At 36.2% G+C, this 21,511-nt stretch overlaps 1 protein-coding gene across 1 annotated transcript in view; it reads left to right on the top strand.

Annotated features, from left to right (window-relative positions):
• Window positions 1-21,511, top strand: part of LOC117317251 — a 181,438-nt gene that overhangs the window by 67,077 nt on the left and 92,850 nt on the right. Inside the window, 1 exon segment of the mRNA XM_033871983.1 lies at window positions 441-572. Within this exon segment, the coding sequence (XP_033727874.1) occupies window positions 441-572 (132 nt within the window).

The raw sequence follows: 21,511 nt of genomic DNA on the forward strand, positions 1-21,511 counted from the left end.
GTGGTATACGGTTTGTGTTAGTGCACAGCACCCTGATTAGGTGGTATACGGTTTGTGTTAGTGCACAGCACTCTGATTAGGTGGTATACGGTTTGTGTTAGTGCACAGCACTCTGATTAGGTGGTATACGGTTTGTGTTAGTGCACAGCACCCTGATAAGGTGGTATACGGTTTGTGTTAGTGCACAGCACTCTGATTAGGTGGTATACGGTTTGTGTTTGCTATAAAGCCTGTCCAATGCAAACCTGTCTACTATGGAACCTGTTTAATACAAACCTGACTACCATCGATGATATAGAAACATGTCTGGTACATACCAGAATACTATATAGAACACTGTCTACTACAGAATTCTTTTTAAGCATGCCTTTTTTCCTCTGTAGGATCCTCAGGAAGGTAACTTTGTAAAATGCTGTATTTATGTTCTCTCTCTCCCACAGGATGTTCTGGAGAGGAAGATTGAGGACCTCACTCGGAAACTTAGTGAGGAGAGACACAACGCCAGGAAAGAAAAGCAACAAGTGGCTAAGTTACAGCGTGACATCGCACGTCAAAAAGGGGAGAGAACTGGGGTAAGTCATGGTGTTCTATTTATACATATAGTTCGTTTTTTGCATTGATAAGTATTCAGAGTTCAAATAGATTATATATATAGCAGAAATAGATTATATATATAGCAGAAATAGATTATATATATAGCAGAAATCGGTGACAAATTAAAGAAAGAGTGGTTCTAATGGCAACGAAAAGAGTCAGCAGAGAACTAACCATCTTCTGAATGTATGTTACCATAGCGATAACATTGGTGTACAATAGTATAATGAACCTTGTTCTCCCAAAATCAGACTTACAATCATTTCTATTCTATTGGAATTGATGATTTACTGTCTCGGTAATGTCCAAGGGAACATGGTACATCCATGTAGAGGCTAATTACTTTATACTCTGCATCTTTAAACATAGTAATTGAGTTTTCTAAAGAGATTCAATAAAATATATACAGGGGACGGAAAAATGTAAATTTATTGATTTAATGAGCCTCAAAGCCAGAATGAAGTGCAGGCTTCATGAGAATCGGCAATTAGACGGAAATTAAGAATCTGATTGACTACAGTACATAATGCACACTCTTGTATTTCAATATTGGCTCAGCTTGTTCAAAATCATCAAAACGATCAGGATTATTTTTTGTTGGAATAAATCCTGTTATTCACACAATACATAACAGGAAAAATTGTAAATTAGCTCATAATCTCATTGAGTAATGGTCCAATCCCTTGGCTAAAAGATCCCCACAGATGGGTGTCATTTTCATGCAAATAAGATAGCATCGGTTTCCTAGAGATTTTTGAGGATTTTCTCCTGGACCATTTGATGTTTACTCCAATCGGAATTCGAACAAAATCTGCCGTAATCTTGCTGATGTTGCACGTGTCAATATGGAATAAATTAAGATTTAGTTCCACATAAAAGCACATCTGTTGAGGTTTTTGTTGAGTCCCCCCTCCCCCCTTATATTATGTATTGGACTGGATCTTTCATTGATAAGGATCAGTCTATTATTGATGGAAGGGGAACCTGGATCACTGCATTAGTGAAATGATTTCACTATTGATACTAGAATCGTCCCACAATGTGGTGTTGATAAATGTCAGTAATATGTTTGGAATAAAGAAGAACTAAATCTCTTAAAATACCCACAGTATCTTAAATTGATTGTCCAAGGATAGTTGTGTTAGTGTTGAAACATTTAGTCTCAAGTAGGGTAGACAATAGTGGGTCATTTAAAATCATTACTAAAGTAGAATATGTAGTTATTTTTTGGGGGGCCACGGTGGCCGAGTGGTTAAGGTGTCACGACACTTTATCACTAGCCCTCTATCCCCGCGGTGGCCGAGTGGTTAAGGTGTCACGACACTTTATCACTAGCCCTCTATCCCCACGGTGGCTGAGTGGTTAAGGTGTCCCGACACTTTATCACTAGCCCTCCACCTCTGGGTTGCAGGTTCAAAACCTACGTGGGGCAGTTGCCAGGTACTGACCGTAGGTCATGGTTTTTCTCCACCTCCAAAACCTGGCACGTCCTTAAATGACTGGCTGTTGGTAATAGGACGTTAAAGTAAAAATATTTCTGTTCTTGTTGATAACTCTAAATCCTAATTCTAAAACATCAAGATCCTGAATTGATTTTTTTTATCATTGGTGATAATTTACTGTCACATATTAGGATGGGTTACTATTTCGTCCCTGTCTATAGAGTACATATATATTTATAATGCTGATGTCATTTGTGATCCATTTGATTTCTATGGTAATTTTATATTTACTCTGGGGACTTTAGCGATTTCTCTCATTAAAAACCAGTTGTGATAGACCTGTTCCGACTCCATTTCTCCAGCTGTATCACTGTGATCTGTTTGACTCCCCACAAATCTATCTATTTGATTTGATGAAGTAGTCTCCCACAGGATGAACCCCTAAGTAATGGTTAGAAGGCAATCGGTCAGGATTAAACAGACATAGAACTCATTAAAATTTATGTGTATTATAGATCAGTGACTTATCTAAATTAGGTCGCTGCATGCTATTCTGCATTTTGGAGACACATATGTGGATTGATACCAGCATTTGTCTTAAATTCGGTCATGAAACGCTGATTTTCCTGATTCTTAAGGAATATCTACATTGCCAGTCTACACTCAATGTAGTTGGAGACAATTTCAGATAGCATACCGGTTATCATTATCGGCCTTGTTTAAATGTTGTAAAGCCGAAATACGAGTAAGAGTAATAATAACATTATGACATTTTACTGTACTCCACACTTTAGTCTGATACCGAAGTTTCTCCGAGTCTCATCAGATACATCCATCTTCTACAGTGTAATATCAGGTTGATCGATGGAGGCTACTTCCTCTGTGGATAGTTATCCATTTATACAGCTGTGTTGACTGGAGCTTGATTTGTGTGAAGGGTTCAACTGGACACATCACTATAGCAAATCTTACTACGCGTTCTCTACACCAGATGTATAATCTTGACCATAACTGCAGTGGTGCTTTATTGAACATAAAACCAAAATTTCTGCCATGGCCAGCAGACAAGGTGGCTATGATCAGTTCCTTCCAAGATGAAACATTCTGAGCAATTCTTTACTTCCTTAGCTCATGTGGACCCTGACATCTTACGTTGTATCTCATTAATGCTCTCACATCTGAAAAATACATTAAATCTAACCAAAGCCATTATTCAATTTTTGTCCTTCATAAAGAATGTATTAAAGTGTAATACGTGAAAATATGATGTTAGGCTTAGCTTAGTATTGATTTTATTCACAGCTGTTCTTAGATGTGAAATGAATACTAGATCATGTTTTGATGAAAAGTGTAATTAGGTTTTGTGAATGCCAACTTGGAATGTGGAAAAAAGATTTCAAAATTCTTGTCTTATCTTCAAAAATCCACCAGTACATTTACTTATGGTGATAAAGGTAGCAATTCTCTAGTGGTATAATGAACTGATAACTAAACTCCAGGTGAGATGGGAAAGTGTGAATAATGGCCATCTTTGATGTCAGATAAGAAAAACACAAGTATTCTCTTGGGGTAAAATTGTTTGTATCAACCTAATAATTAACCCTTGTCTATATAACTGATCCATACACCCTAACAACCCTTGTCTATATAACAAGTCTATACACCCTGATAACCCTTGTCTATATAACAAGTCCTTCACCCTGATAACCCTTGTCTATATAACAAGTCTATACACCCTGATAACCCTTGTCTATATAACAAGTCTATACACCCTGATAACCCTTGTCTATATAACTGATCCATACCCCCTGATAACCCTTGTCTATATAACTGATCCATACACCCTGATAACCCAAGTCTATATAACAAGTCTATACACCCTGATAACCCTTGTCTATATAACAAGTCTATACACCCTGATAACCCTTGTCTATACACCCTGATAACCCTTGTCTATATAACAAGTCTATACACCCTGATAACCCTTGTCTATATAACAGGTCTATACACCCTGATAACCCTTGTCTATATAACAAGTCTATACACCCTGATAACCCTTGTCTATACACCCTGATAACCCTTGTCTATATAACAACCCTGATAACCCTTGTCTATACACCCTGATAACCCTTGTCTATATAACAAGTCTATACACCCTGATAACCCTTGTCTATATAACAGGTCTATACACCCTGATAACCCTTGTCTATACACCCTGATAACCCTTGTCTATATAACAAGTCTATACACCCTGATAACCCTTGTCTATATAACAAGTCTATAAACCCTGATAACCCTTGTCTATATAACAAGTCTATACACCCTGATAACCCTTGTCTATATAACAAGTCTATACACCCTGATAACCCTTGTCTATATAACAAGTCTATACACCCTGATAACCCTTGTCTATATAACAGGTCTATACACACTGATAACCCTTGTCTATATAACAAGTCTATACACCCTGATAACCCTCGTCTATATAACAAGTCTATACACCCTGATAACCCTTGTCTATACACCCTGATAACCCTTGTCTATATAACAAGTCTATACACCCTGATAACCCTTGTCTATATAACAGGTCTATACACCCTGATAACCCTTGTCTATATAACAGGTCTATACACCCTGATAAACCTTGTCTATACACCCTGATAACCCTTGTCTATACATACTGATAACCCTTGTCTATATAACAAGTCTATACACCCTGATAACCCTTGTCTATATAACAGGTCTATACACCCTGATAACCCTTGTCTATATAACAAGTCTATAACCCTGATAACCCTTGTCTATATAACAAGTCTATAACCCTTGTCTATATAACAAGTCTATACACCCTGATAACCCTTGTCTATATAACAAGTCTATACACCCTGATAACCCTTGTCTATACACCCTGATAACCCTTGTCTATACACCCTGATAACCCTTGTCTATACACCCTGATAACCCTTGTCTATATAACAAGTCAATACCCTTGTCATAATCATAAAGCTCTATTTTATTTATGATTTTAATATTCTAGATTCAGGGGGCCAGTCTATTCTCTATTTTATACTGCCGTTACATTAGTGCCCTGTTAGTCCTCTTGTCCGGATGCTGATTATAGGGGATGCCCACTTGTTAACAAAGTGAGTTGTTATTTACTGTAGGATCCATTATATTCCAGTAATTACTGATAATTGACCAATCAAAACACTTGTTACAGCACCTTGATGGAGGCAATCAATTCATCTGTTGATTGGCTGACTTGCTAAAAGCTCCAAATTACACCTGACAGACTCCATATCAACATGTATAACTGTATCTCGGAGAGATATTGTTTTATTGGAAAACCATTTCACTGGCTCGCTAAAGGGAGCTGGGGGACCCTGTAATTGAGGTTGCTGACTTGACCAAATGGGTTTTGATAGATTAGACAAGTGTAGAACGAGAGTTACAGGGATAGAAATGTAAACATGGTTGAGGGTAGCCAGCGGCCTCCACAGACAGATATAATTGGTGCCTACATGCTTAACTTGTGTACATACCAATGTTGCAATTAACACTTTAAAGTTTGGGTAATAAAAATTATTCAAGAAATTATCTGATTCAGTTTAGGAAAATATTCTAATAAGGTGATAGTTTTAATGATTGGCAATATGGTTGCACATATGTAGTAATGAAAATTTTAACAAAAGTATGGATCTAAGATGTCTGATAAAGCACACAGAATGTAGGGACAATTCTCTTTACGTCACTGTCCCCACTTTATTCTTGGAATTAGTTGTCACTAAATGTTATGTTTTATGGAGAGCTCCTCTGACCTATAGGTCACAGAAATGTTTCCTTTTCTCTATCATAGTAGATTTTGTTTAGTTGTTGTTACATAAAATTGGCTATACAAATGGCCTATTGTTTATCTTCTGTAGAGTAAACATCTGGCATGAACATCAAGCAATTGTAGTACCTTTATAGGTATATTATCTGATTTTGTGAAATGTTTGGTGTAAGTTTAAGAGCCAATGTCATTTAGACGGTCCCATATGAGCACCAATTAGATTAAGACATTTAGACATCCCATAAGAGAGCCGATTACATTTAGACATCCCATATGAGAGCCAATGAGATTATGACATCCCATATAAGAGCCAATGAGATTAAGACATTCCAGATGAGAGCCAATGAGATTTAGACATTCTGTATAAGAGCCAATGAGATTATGACATTCCTTTTGAGAGCCAATGAGATTAAGACATCCCATATAAAAGCCAATGAGATTAAGACATTCCAGATGAGAGCCAATGAGATTAAGATATTCCTTATGAGAGCCAATGAGATAATAAGACATCCCATATAAGAGCCAATGAGATTAAGATATTCCTTATGAGAGCCAATGAAATTAAGATATTCCTTATGAGAGCCAATGAAATTAAGATATTCCTTATGAGAGCCAATGAGATTAAGATATTCCTTATGAGAGCCAATGAAATTATGATATTCCTTATGAGAGCCAATGAGATTTAGACATCCTGTAAGAGATGATGATATTTAGACATCCCGTAAGAGAGTTGATGAGATTTAGACATTCCTTTAGAGAGCCAATGATATTTAAACATTTTGTAAGAGAGACGATGAGATTTAGACCTTCTGTAAGAGAGACGATGATATAAAGATATTTAGATACTCTGTATGAGAATTTTAAAGTAAAGCAGACTATAATTTGTGTAACCTTATCATTTTAATTATACACTTCTCATTTTAAATTGTCATGTGTTATTTTGTTTGGTGATTGACGTTGGAGGATCCATTTTCATTTTGCTGTCAATTTACTGATGATATCGTTTTTGATGATAGAGATATATATGTAAAGCATAAAACATCTTACATTGTTCACAAGCATTACCAGTATTTATATTGGAAATGCCAACATTTTGACAGATAATTAAGATATTAAAAAATGGTTAAATAAAACCCTAGATCTGTGTTAAGATAAAAAAAAAAAAAAAGGCTGAGGAAAAATTAGTCATCGTGCAATTACAGCCTTCAGATTCTATACTACAGTAATTTTGACAGTTGGAGTTTATTGTCGCTTAATTATTGATACTAATTAGGTATTGTGCATTACAAAATATCTAAGGAATATATGTCTGTCAAATTTGACTCATATTGTTATGGTACTTGAGATTTAAAACATTTATATTTTGTAGTACATCAAAACTCTCCGAGATTAATAAAAAGTATCCAAGGGGTAGGAAGGTATTGAGTAATTAGAGGTTGGACCTGGACCATTAGGTATCGATCACCTGTGGAAAACCGAGAAAACATTGAATCATAAGTAGCATTGTGATATTGTACTTCTATTGATATATAGAGCTTTTATATAAATATCTTATGATGGAATTCAGGACGATATTGTTTAGAAATACCAACTGAACAATATGGTCATCCAATTACAGAAAGGACAATTTGTCAAAAAGTGTTCATATGAGGCCTCATCAAGTTCCTGTTTAAAATGAATAACAAAAAGACATCCAGACATTTTCTGATATAAAATATAAATTGACCTTGACTGTGGTACAAATATCACATTACTTTAATAGTTTCTTCCAAGGAAATACCTACCAAGGTGTACATATCTGTTCTACAGTGTTTTTGAGTAATTCTATTTTTTTTTAAGAATCCACTGCATTACAGATTTTCAAATCTAATGACAGCTAGGTTTTTCATATTTAATCATGCCATAAAAACGTTTACTGGCAAGATTGAACAAGCTGGGCTAGAAAAGTATTGCCATTGTTTATCGATTCTGATAAGGTCGCTTCTCCTAATTACAGGGACCCAGGGGGATTACTCATACAGAAACCTACAATTACTTATTGTTTTAAAACAGTGTCCATTTCGTTATTCGTTGGAGCTGATCATTGAAGTCATCAAAGCTTTAAATCGCTTCATTTCAACAAATGATCAAAGACTTCCTTTATAGCAATACTACAACATAATCAATGAGTTTCTTTCATTTGATGTGTAATTGGGATTCTCTCAAGTGTCAAATGTTACATAATTCAGTAAGCCGTGTTCAATTTCTGCCGTAGTACAATAAAAAATATAACCAATTTGAAACCTATGTGATAATGCTCACTATAATTTCGATTCGATAAATTTTATTCGTAAATATTAACAAAGGCTAGATAGGAAATTCCACATCATGAATGCTTAAGGTATAGTTACAGTGGCTGAACTATTAGTTACAGAGATGTGGATTTCATCAATTGACGGCTTATAGTCCAGCACTTTGCTTTCTTAATACAGCTATTGTACCCTAATCCGATACTGCTTTTGTGGTTAGAAAGTAACTCTCCGACATGTCAGGGCGTTTTCTACTAGAATCACATTGTCGTTGGTTTTTCATTTCCTGTGTAGCATTACCGTATATTTGATCAATCAGGGTCATACACATGCTTGTTTCAGATATAAAATCAACTGATTATAGTCTGGATTTGTTTTTTTTGTTACGAAACATTATTTGTCAAAGGCAGTCGTTCTCATGGGCTTACTTTTTTATCTTTATTGTTCATTCTTAATCAGCTGTATACAATTCATTCAATATCGTAACAGTTGAATTGGTATCGGCCTGTTTGTGCTCACATGTATACAGATGGCGGAGTGGGATAACAAAGTTTTATCGTAAGCTTATTTTCTAATTTTGAAAGATCTCATTTAAAAAAAAACCTCAAACAGAATGTTTACGTTAGTGATATCGATATAAAGACTCTGCTTTCCTTTGTATAGTTATTTTTAGAGCATTGGCTTTAGGTGTCAAATTGAAGTTTTCTCGGAGCTCTAATCTTAATTTAATGTCAGGATTTTCAAATTGATTTGTCCCAGTTCTTTGTTAAAATTGAGTTAATTTCCAAGTATTAAATACTATGAACAGTAACATATGTTACCTGGGCAGGCTTACAAAGACTGATAAATGATCGAGTCCTATATTTACAATATCTGCGGGTAGTATTAACAGGTTAAAAAGTCAAATAATGCTAGGATCTGATCAGATTTGTGGAAGAAGAATGAAGAAAAATTTGAGGAAATAAAAAAATTAATCTTCGGTTGTGCCAACATGTTACAAAGTTTTCCCTGTCTGTTTTGTTCCTCAATATCATTTGTGTGTGTGTTTCTATTGTTTTAATTTAAGCGAAGCTGAAGACAAAGGAAAACTTGATAGTAATGAAAGTTTTCTGAGTGCATTGTTTGAGTGATCTGTTGTATAACATATTAGTTGGTCATTACAGAAGAAAATTAATTTCAACCAAAACTTAATTTATGCTTGTAATTTTTGTGGCGCTACACATGCACTTCATAATTTTCTCAGCAGCTTGATAAGCTTAACTTCACATTCATATAAACTTTAATTATTCAGCATTTTCAAAATTTTCAAATATTTTTGTTTTTAATTTATATTTTTCTTATGGCAGAAAAATTGCAATTAGAAATATGAAGCATAAAAAGGTTGCAATATTCCTAACCGCGGAATTAAATTGTATTAGTTTTGTTTGATAAGCTAACCAGTCATTATTCTGAGCTGAACTCTGTACATTGTGAAATGTCTTAGGGTCTTTAGTAATGTGAGAGGGGAGTTGTACTTTCTGTTAAACAATAATCACCATACGTCAGACTGCAGCTGACCGACAAGCATCTTCATCAGGGAGGTGTCATTTCACTCCCTAATATCTAGCCATGTCACTCCAGCCCTGAACGGACAACCTCTGGAGATTAAGACACAATTGACAAGTGTAATTGTTTGTCCGACCTCTGGACTATAGTCAACCAATTGGTCGTTGGACGTGATGCTATGGTTGTGCCAAATTTGAAAGTCAAATAATGATTTCTCCCCTGGGAGTTGACAGGGCGATAATATATGGCTGAAATGTTTGAAACATGTTAATTGAAAAAATCCAGAACAACATGTGTTATCGGGACAAAGGACATTTGGACATTTGTCCAGTTGAAACAGGACATTAGCTGTCATTCTTCCTTTGACCACGGACAAAGGATTATATTTTCTCTGGAACAATTACACATTATGTTCCCGTGGTGATGGCTTTAGGAGTTTATTGGAATTTAGTCAAAGGGATGTTTTTATTTTCCCTATGAATTTGTAATAAGATGATTGAAACTTGATTGCACATTCTAAAAATTAGCATTGGGGTATTTTCTGATAAACACGTACAATTGTAAAGAAACTGAAGTGCATTGTATGTAAAATATTTTATTCTCAAATTTGTCTGCACTTGCAAAGTCAGGTATTACAAAAAATTTACTTATTTCTTTTCAGAAAAGTTCTGTCTTCATTAAAACAAATTTGCTTTGAAATATCAGAAATTCTAAGGAAGACCATGAAAAACGGTTTTGAAATAATATTTGAAAATAGTGAGAAGATTGAAAAAAACATTTTGAAATAAAAATTTTAAAATTATGAACTGATGTCACCAAAACAATTTTGATATATTTTCTTTCCAATTGTTTAATGCTTGTTGGAGACTGTTTATTCTTGAAATGATTAAAGAAAGTCAAAAAGACATTATAGTATTGTCAACTATACTTGTGCAATTATTATTATAATTATTTTTCAATTTTAAACACGCTAAAAAGCAAATTATGTTTAAAAACTGGTTCTTGACATTGTTTTTAGACTGGCTAAATTACTGATGACATCTGATGAAGGAATATATTACGATTACCCAGTATAATATAATGGTATCGTAGAGAGTGTAATGGTCACTGTTACATGGTTGTATAAATTAATTGCCCAGCCTTATGTTCAGAATATGACTAATTCACTTTGACCTGTGACATATGATTATATCTTTAAATGTTTCTTCTGTGTATTAAATTGTGACACATCACTCACAATAACGGAGTACCCCTATGAACACACCATATGGTGAACTCCTTCTAGATAAACTCTTTTCTCCGTCAACTTTCATTAGTCATAATACACATAATCAGAAATGCTAAAATATGGATAGTAAAAGTATCATATTGTCAAATTTTAATCTGGCTCTATTTTCTAGCTGTAACATCATATAGCTTCTTTTTTGTTGACCGAAAGAACTTTTTAAAAGTTTCAATTTTTGAAATAATCTGCGACACAGAGTCAAACTTTCTTAAAGTTTCAAATTTTGAAATAATCTTCGTCACAGAGTCAAACTTTTTTAAAGTTTCAATTTTTGAAATGGTCTTCATGTCATAGAGTTAGGAGTTTGTTTGAAATATTTTGCTGAAAGAATATCGTGCTATGTCACAATACGAAATTCAGGACAGTAGTATTACAGGAGAGGTAACAAATGTCTGTAATCCAGACAAACGCTGTGTGGGTGATTTAGGCGTTTATCTGGACTAATTAACTCGAGAGATGATGACGTGGATCGGGGTAACGATACAACTGTCCACTAACTCAAATTATAAAGCAATCAGACATGCAGAAATTTCAAATGAAAATTAAAACTAAAAAATCCAAGCATTAGAAATAATTTGATAATGTCTGATCCGAGCATGGTTTCAAAGGGCACTTTAAAGCTGTATATTTGCACTGAATTAATTGAAAAAGAAAATTTCAGATGCATTTAACAATTAAATGCAATTGAGTGTTTTTATATTGGTTAGTAAATTGCATGAAATATTACTCAGGTTTGTGTTGTAAATTGATTGTTTCTCAAACTTTTCTTATCTATATTGCAACAATCGTGCAACAAATTCAGTTTATTTAATAAATTGTTTTATTCGCCCAGATAGTAATTCATAAATATAATAGTATTTCACAGAGGGATTTAATATATGAAAGAAATTCAGTGTACCCGGAGAAACCGTCCCCGTCTCTTGATAAAAAGGGAGTGTCTTGCCAATATGTCACAAATCCAGGAGAAGATATACCATATTCGCCCCAGTTAGCGCCTCCCACTATAAAGGCCTCTAATGGGCTTTCCGGTGGAGAAATTGAAATATATACCCCCCTCCTATAATCTTGAAACAACTTAAAAATGATGGTTGAAATGGATTGAACTTTTTTCTTACCAACTTTTTGTCCTTAACATAGATTTAGGCTCCTTAATAAGCGCCCTCTGTAAACATTTTGTAAAGCACCCTGGGCGCCAAATATGGCAAATATGGTAATCTTGACGGTCAATAATTAACAGATCTATTCACCTTTTTAAAATTAATATTTTATGTTTGGCTTCTGATATGAAATATGTCTGACCTGTACGATGGTGGTAAGCCGGTCTTTCGCCCGATTTAGATGTATGACCATTAACGGCCTGTTTCCTCACACCACTGTGGAAATAAAGGAGACAGAATCCCAAGGTGACAAAAATGTCCAATCAACTGGGTGAGCTTAATGTGCCAGAAAGGGAACAAATGGCCCGTATGACCTTGGCTATCGCTGTGGTCCTGGTACGTCTCGATCACTCCGGAAGTAGGATTGGGATGGAATTTAGGAGGCCCTGTAGACACGAAATTTATTAGGAAGCCTTACATGGAACAGACAATAACACTTAATGGTACAGAACTGGACAAGGAATACAACATTTATGGCTGTGGGGTAAAACTTTATTAATTAATGTTATATATTTATAGTTATTGTATTAGTTGAGGCTGGTGGACAGTCCCATAGATGACAAGTGTCTCCGTGATCCAGGGATGCACAAGAGTTTTAGAGATTTGGTCAATTTTCGGTATTAAGCAGTGAACAATGGGAATTGTTTTGTACAATTCAAAGAAAACAAGTAAAGTGTTAAGATGACAGTGTTACACATAACTATGAAGAAGACGAGGAAAATATTTTGATAACTTATTTTCGAAGTAACATGTGTTTGACATGGGTAGTCAAAATTCAAAAGGGAAAGAAAGGGAAACAAAAGAAAGGCATGTCGAGTATATAGGATAATGACAATGATATAAATAATACCTATTGTTCGAGATAATAAACCAGATTTATATCTTTAACAAATGTCTGCTGTGTGATAAACAGATGAAACTTCCGTGAGATCCACAGTATTGTACTTAACATTGATTACATAATGACATTATCCTGTTTGTTAATTAAGATGGCCAATCTTGTATTAGAACGTGTACTTGGTCACCCAGTTTTTTACTAATTTATGGTACAGTTAAGTTGGTAGGCTCTACAGTTAGAGGAATGTACTTAATTTACACAGGAGAATTACCTGAAATTCATTAATGGAGCGGGTCCATTAACTAGAGGTGTGTTTAGTAGGGTTCAGAACACGGATGCTTCTTTGATGTGGTCACCCGATTCAGAGGTTTAATCAATTTCCCCCTTGATTTGTTAATAAAGGTACAGTTTAGGTGGAATTGATGTAGAATCTTAAGGTTTGGGACACTGTCATGGCAACCAACCGTTTTGTTTTACCACAGACATGACTAGTTTATACCAATATACATAAAGGTAAGCAAAGGCATCTGGTACACAGCGATTAGTGATAATGTAATAATTAGGATCAGGGGAGATAACTGTGATTTGACCCTGATGACAAGCTGTATCGGTATGGGTATAATTAGTTAGTGCTTTAAGATAGATTTTGTTTCTGCTGGTAAAACACTCCACCAATGAGATATTGACAAAAAAATTTCCGTATATATCTTAAATGGGTAGAATTAACATGTAACAAAACAATCTTTGATTTTGTCAGAAGTAAAATGGCTATACAAAAAAAAAAACAAATAAAAAAAAAAAAAAATATTAAAAAAAAACCAGATAGTGCACACTCAAGAGTGTGGTATTGGTCATTTATAAATGTGATATCTAGATAAAACTATTTTATTGATGGCTCAGAGAAGGTGATAACCTCCATGGTTGCACACGAGGCTGTGGAGATTCTCTGATAACAGCGGAGTGCGATACCAACATCAGGTGAATCAGTCGTGGTGGTGGTACTGTCTTGGTAGCCCGATACAACTATACACTATGATTCAGTCCGGGGACCTTTGGGGGCCATTAAAGCTGAAAGTAACAGGAGACCTCAAAATGAATTATAGGCCACATTAAAACTGAAAATGATTTTATTCTATTTGAAACATCTAGATTTGTTACTTGATAGCTTTCCTTAAAAAAAGGGGGTTTTTGCTAGAATTTTTTTTTTACAAACAATGGAGTGAGAATTAATATGAAGGATTGATTTGTTTTCAGTGACAATAAAACATTGCCAAACCATGTTCTTTAACAATGGGCAGTTTTTTACAAAAAAAAAAAAAATATTTAAAGCATATATTTATAAAACATTAAAGGAAAACTGTAACCATGGCTGGGGTTCAAACCTTGTACTCTATAATTAGATACACCAGCGTAGAAATCTGGTTATGACTTATTTAATTGGTCTTTATTCAGAACACGTGTATATGTTGATGTCTCAAGGCTATACATGTGTTCACTTCAAACTTTAGTTTGATTATGATAAGTGTAATTTGATGGTTAAACAAAAACAACATGGAAATAAAAAGATAATGTCTGCAACATGCTAATTATTTCAATCAAACTGGAGACAGGCCTGTCTTCATCAGATATAAATCAAGTTACACACACAGGTAATGTTATATAGGGACAGGCTATCACTGTCTACTGGCTTGTCTAAGTAGGGGGACAAGGACACCAGGGAAAGAGGATAAGGGACAGGGGATGGGGATAGGGACAAAGGACGAGGGATGGGGGACAGGGGATGGGGATAGGGACAGGGAATGAGGACAGGGGACGAGGAGTGGGGGACAGGGGATGGGGGGGGGGGGGGGGGGGGGACAGAGGATGTGGGATGAGGGATAGGGGAAGGGGGGCAGGGGATGGGGAAGGGGACGGAGGACAGAGGACGGGAACAGGGGACGGAAGACGGGAAATGGGCAGAAATGGGGGATGGGTACAGGGGGTGAGGGATTCTGACTGGGACTGGGGAAGGGCTGGTATATAGGGGCGTGGGGTTGGGGGTGGGGGTAGGTAGGCGAAGACTGGGACAGGGGAGGGGGGACAGGGATGTACTACAGTACTGATTTCCATAATACATGTTAAACAGATTTCCAAATATGACCTTCACCAGCGTAGTTCAGATCAATCAATATTTTGACATAGATAACAATTGGCAGCAGGTGACAAGATGAGGAGTTATGATTCAGAGGAGGGCAGTTACTAAATAAACACATTATTGGTCATGTCCATCTGATTCTGTAACACAGAGCAGTGTGAATCATTAACTGATACAGAACAACAACCAGTACCGACCTGATATTGACAACCTCCAGTAAACGTACCAATCTGATATTGACAACTTCCTGTCAGAACCATGTACATCTCATCCAATGACCAATTAGATAATAACCTCCACTGTGTTAGATTGTGGGTTGACCTCCTTATTGACCTCCTTTTGAGATAATGACCTTTTTCAGATTTCATTCAACAGCTGTCTTAAGAGATAAGTAATTTTAAATTTACGGCTAGTTTTAAGGTGTACCATATTTTTGTAATTCCAAGTTTTTTTCGATGTGGAATAAAATAAATAAGATACTTTTTTTGTTAATATATTAAATCTGTTTTCTAATAAAGGTAAAATTTCTCATATTGTGTTAAAAACCTATATACAGCTCAAAATTCAAAGATTTTTCAGACTTTGAATTGATACCATTACATTTGAAGTAAGAACAAACTTCTACAGTGTATGGATGTCAAAGATTAACTGAATGTTTTGTTTAAGAATAACTTTGTGAGTCACTGACCGTATAGTACAATGTGCTATATCTGTGTGTATCAGTTAAACTCGAGGCATCCATCAACAATGGCAGTCTACAGTACAGACCTACAGCTCCATGGAAATTTAGAAACCAAAATTGATTATCCATGACAATCATTTGGAAATAATTTGATTTTTGTACTTTAAAAATGAAAGTTGTGATGGAGTAGCTGTAATGTTTTATTTTTTTATTTTTCTGAAAATAAAAAAAAAACAAAACAAAAAGCCAACAGATAAATGATATATTTGATAAAGAAATATGATAAGTCCCAATAGCTTAATGGTCACTAAGGGAATTCCAAATTTCTATTTGATATATTTGCATCAGTTTCCAAAACATTTCTCGTTGAACCTCCAGTCATCACTTGGTGCAATTATCTGAATCATATCAGATTGCACTCCTCGGCAACCAACCGTGTCCTTGGATACCACTTCTCCATCTGAATCATGTTAACTCTTTCATCAAGTACAAATCTATAGGTCATGTTTGTTTTCTCAGTTTCCACCCTGATGTAAATATTTACTCTAACAAATTAAGTGTGAGTTAAGAGAAGATGGTCACCTTGTCCGGTTAGGTATCACTTAGTTGTTAGGATCTTAGAAAAACAAGACGATAGAAATGAACAGTTGGTGTAATGGAATAGCAATATCAAGAGTACAAGAATAATTTCTCAGGAAATATCTGTTGTAGAAAATGTTAAACAAATATATCTAGCACCATTTAGTGTGATTTTCCTGTGTCCTTTACATGCATGTACAAGTTGGGGGTAGGAGCAAGCACGGGGGCGGGGCAGGGGCAGGGGCAGGGGTGGGTGGTCGGTAAGAAGTTTTGGTTTTAGAGCTGGGAGGGGTTGGGGATGGGGGGGGGGGGGGTTTGATGTGCCATTTTGGTTGGAAAAGCAGAATTAGGGTTAGGGACATGAGGGGTTTTGAGGGGTTAGAGCGGAAAAGAGTTGTCGATAATGGATTAGGGTTGCATTCATAAAAGTTAAGAAAAAAAAGATCTCAAAGCAAAGATATGAAATGTACTCAGATTTTCTAGTAGGTAGTTTTGTGATGGAATAGTTGTGGTGGGTGACATCAACAGCTTGTTGTACTGTGCTTTACCACGCTGAAAATCTGATGGAACATGGTGTGTTTACATCTCATCATAAAGCCTCTTAATGACATTTACAACAGCCGCTTAGTGTTTTCACAGATAAACTCCCACCATATTGATTCCATTGGAAGAATTCTCGGTACAAACTTAATTGAAAGCTTTGAACCAAAAATGTACCCTTAAATCAATATAATTATAACTTGGTTCCTTGCAGGGGTTAAAGGTCAATGTTACTGAGTGTATAGCTAGCTTGTCAGGAAAGAAAATGAAAAAAAAAAAAATCAATGATGACCGAGTTATCTCCCTTTATTATAAGTCTGATATTGAAATGGTTTGTGAGAAAATGAACCCAACAAAGATCAATAATGTTCGAAGTTCTCCTTTAGCCACGCAAGTTAGGGTCAGTGTTGTTTGGTGCAGAGTATTATTAAGGAGAAAACAAGTCTATGAATAACTTGATGAGTTGTCCCCCTTTATTGGGTCAACGCTACGGTCATTTGGTGCGGAAGTAGTGATGGGTAAACATGATAGGGAACATCAATTGATCAGTGAGAAACAATTCGTAGAATTTTTTTCCTTTGTAATTCCCAGTGGTCTCTATACTGTTTGTACATAATGTGGTTGCATGTAAAGAGGAGGAATTTCCCCTGGTCACCAGTCGTGTTGGTGGAAGTAATCTTATTGTTTATTACATGTTCAACATCTTATGTACTATATATGTCATGCCCTCTATGCCTTTGTTTCGTTTCTTCCTTTTTTTTTCTTTATCGTTATGTTTTTTCTCTTTGCTTAACATTTTATTTTCTGCTTCCTTTCTTTAAATACAGTGTACAAGTAATATTTGGAAAATTCATCAAAGATAATCAATGATTGAATCACAAAGGTCAGTCATTGTTGCTGAAATGTTTGACTTAATTATTTTATATTCAGTCATGATCGCTGAAATGTTTGTCTTAGTTATTTCATATTCTGTCATGATAACTGAAATGTTTGTCTTATGCCTTGTAACCAGTCTGGCAGTTAATGTCCCCCACAATTTGTTGATAGGTTTATCAGTTTCTGTAAGAATATGGTGGAGAAATGGTAAATATTTGTCAAAATGGCTACACAGCACCTCTCCCCCCCCCCCCTAGTTCCTTGGTTGGTTCATGCCAGTATGAGAGTACAGCTAGTCCATTTGTGACCAGAGGGAGGATAGTTTGAGGCATCAGCTTTCCATCATTTTGTGGTATACAGAAGGGTAAAGGTTAGCAGGAGATGTTTGACAGTTGTGTGGATTCCAGCGAATGTTTCTCATTTGTTACCAGAGGTTGCATTGTCGTTGAATAATATATGTTGTAAATTTTCGACTAACATCTCCACAAACAGAGACACAACTTTCTACTGTTTATAAGACATTCACTATCAATATAAAGTCAAGATTTTCCTTTTTTTCTTTACTGAAACAGATTTATATGAAATAATACCTGAATGAAAGCAATCATTACTGTTAGCTTACACATACAATCCATGGTTTATTTGTTGTTTGTTTGTTTGCTGGGTTTATTGCAGCAGTGAACAACCAGGGTCATTTTCAGGCGGGTCTTTTTGTAGTAGTTGGTGACTACCTCACTGAACAACATATTGGAAGGCCTGTCACATGCCATCCAGAGCAATTTGGGTAAAGGGTCTTGCCCCAGGACAGAACTACGATAGCACAGACCGGACGTTTCTAAGCTTCCCGAGAAACACAATCTGACAAGAGGTTCGGGAACGTCGAACGGCGCACCTCGAATCTTCACCTGAGGTTACGTGGCCGGTGCTCTAATCGACTGAGCTGTCACGCCCCTTGTTTGATGAGATACCCTTAATTCTGTAAAATTGGGAAGTGATCAACACTTTGGTAACTGTAATACTCTTTGCAAGAAGTGAACATTAACCATACGGTATATCACCTGGCTTCAATCTATAAATCTGATGTCACAATTGTAGAATGTCAAATAACTTTATTTTTTCTGTGAAATCATGAATATGTGTTTGTACAATATAATAATGTGAAGCATTAAATTGCTGAATGTAAAAATCAATATTGACAATCAGAAGTATTAAACTAGTCAGACAAAGCATCAAGATATATTACACTGTACAACAGTTTCCTGTCACTCCTGAGCTTATCTGGCTTTAAGAAACATCATCCATTTACAAACATTTGTAGCACTATAGTAAAATGTTACTGCAGTACCTTTATATGCACAGTTTTTCCATTACAACTTCTCTCTTAAACCTCAAATAAAATCCAATTATTTTTTATTTGAATTTGATAGAAAAATCAATGAAATTGTAAAGCTTGTTTCAATCCTATAATGGTTTAGGGTTGTGTAACTTAGAATCCTCTGTGGGGAAAGCTGTAATGGTTTAGAGTTGTCTCCCTTAGAATCCTCTTTAGAGAAGGCATTAATGGTTTGGTTGTCTCCCTTAGAACCCTCTGTGGAGAAGGCTGTAATGGTTTGGTTGTCTCCCTTAGAATCCTCTTTAGAGAAGGCATTAATGGTTTGGTTGTCTCCCTTAGAATCCTCTGTGGAGAAGGCTGTAATGGTTTGGTTGTCTCCCTTAGAATCCTCTTTAGAGAAGGCATTAATGGTTTGGTTGTCTCCCTTAGAACCCTCTGTGGAGAAGGCTGTAATGGTTTGGTTGTCTCCCTTAGAATCCTCTTTAGAGAAGGCATTAATGGTTTGGTTGTCTCCCTTAGAATCCTCTGTGGAGAAGGCTGTAATGGTTTGGTTGTCTCCCTTAGAATCCTCTGTGGAGAAGGCTGTAATGGTTTGGTTGTCTCCCTTAGAATCCTCTTTAGAGAAGGCTGTAATGGTTAGGGTTGTCTCCCTTAGAACCCTCTGTGGAGAAGGCTGTAATGGTTAGGGTTGTCTCCATTAGAATCCTCTGTGGAGAAGGCTGTAATGGTTTGGTTGTCTCCCTTAGAATCCTCTGTGGAGAAGGCTGTAATGGTTTGGTTGTCTCCCTTAGAATCCTCTTTAGAGAAGGCATTAATGGTTTGGTTGTCTCCCTTAGAATCCTCTGTGGAGAAGGCTGTAATGGTTTGGTTGTCTCCCTTAGAATCCTCTGTGGTGAAGGCTGTAATGGTTAGGGTTGTCTCCCTTAGAATCCTCTGTGGAGAAGGCTGTAATGGTTTGGTTGTCTCCCTTAGAATCCTCTGTGGAGAAGGCTGTAATGGTTTGGTTGTCTCCCTTAGAATCCTCTTTAGAGAAGGCATTAATGGTTTGGTTGTCTCCCTTAGAACCCTCTGTGGAGAAGGCTGTAATGGTTTAGAGTTGTCTCCCTTAGAATCCTCTTTAGAGAAGGCATTAATGGTTCAGAGTTGTCTCCCTTAGAATCCTCTGTGGAGAAGGCTGTAATGGTTTGGGTTGTCTCCCTTAGAATCCTCTGTGGAGAAGGCTGTAATGGTTAGGGTTGTTTCCCTTAAAATCCTCTGTGGAGAAGGCTGTAATGGTTTGGTTGTCTCCCTTAGAATCCTCTGTGGAGAAGGCTGTAATGGTTTGGGTTGTCTCCCTTAAAATCCTCTGTGGAGAAGGCTGTAATGGTTAGGGTTGTCTCCCTTAGAATCCTCTGTGGAGAAGGCTGTAATGGTTAGGGTTGTCTCCCTTAGAATCCTCTGTGGAGAAGGCTGTAATGGTTAGGGTTGTCTCCCTAAGAATCCTCTGTGGAGAAGGCTGTAATGGTTAGGGTTGTCTCCCTTAGAATCCTCTGTGGAGAAGGCTGTAATGGTTCAGAGTTGTCTCCCTTAGAACCCTCTGTGGAGAAGGCTGTAATGGTTAGGGTTGTCTCCCTTAGAATCCTCTTTGGAGAAGGCTGTAATGGTTCAGAGTTGTCTCCCTTAGAATCCTCTGTGGAGAAGGCTGTAATGGTTAGGGTTGTCTCCCTTAGAATCCTCTGTGGAGAAGGCTGTAATAGTTTAGGGTTTTGCATGATGTTTTAATACTCTGTGGAGAAATCTGTTTTTCGGTGGAGTTATTGAATTAGAAGTGGATTCTAATTGCAAATAAAACATTTACCTCCACTTGATGAACAATGAAAGAAAATCAAAATTTTGATTTAATGCAGGTTGGACTGTATGGAATGAGATAATAACACTAAGTCATCTGTTTTCTAATCAACACAATTCAAAACTAATTTCATTGAAAAATCAATAAGTAAAAGCACTCAACATTTGAAAAATATATATCTATCTGATTTTTGAACTGTACATCAGATAAAGGATTCTCTGCATTATAAAACATGTCAGATTCAAACTGATTATTTTATCATAGTCACCCCTTGAATGTTCATCTTAATGTCCATTTTACTATTAAATGGACCAGTCCAAAAGTGATTTATGGGAGAGAAGGAAGCGCTTGCATTCCTTATCAATAATAAAACATTTTCACTAATGACGAGGTAAATTTTCACGGTTGACCAAGCAGCAGTTTCTATACCTTAAGCTAAGTAGCCATTGAGCTTGTCTGATCAGCCATCAATAACATTTCACCAGACTTTGAGACAACCACGGTGAGATGTGTTGAAGGAAGTTTGGTTTTTGAATTAGATAAAAAAAACAGCAGGTG

Source organism: Pecten maximus, chromosome 19 (assembly GCF_902652985.1).
Source record: "Pecten maximus chromosome 19, xPecMax1.1, whole genome shotgun sequence".
Taxonomy (NCBI): Eukaryota; Metazoa; Mollusca; class Bivalvia; order Pectinida; family Pectinidae; genus Pecten; species Pecten maximus.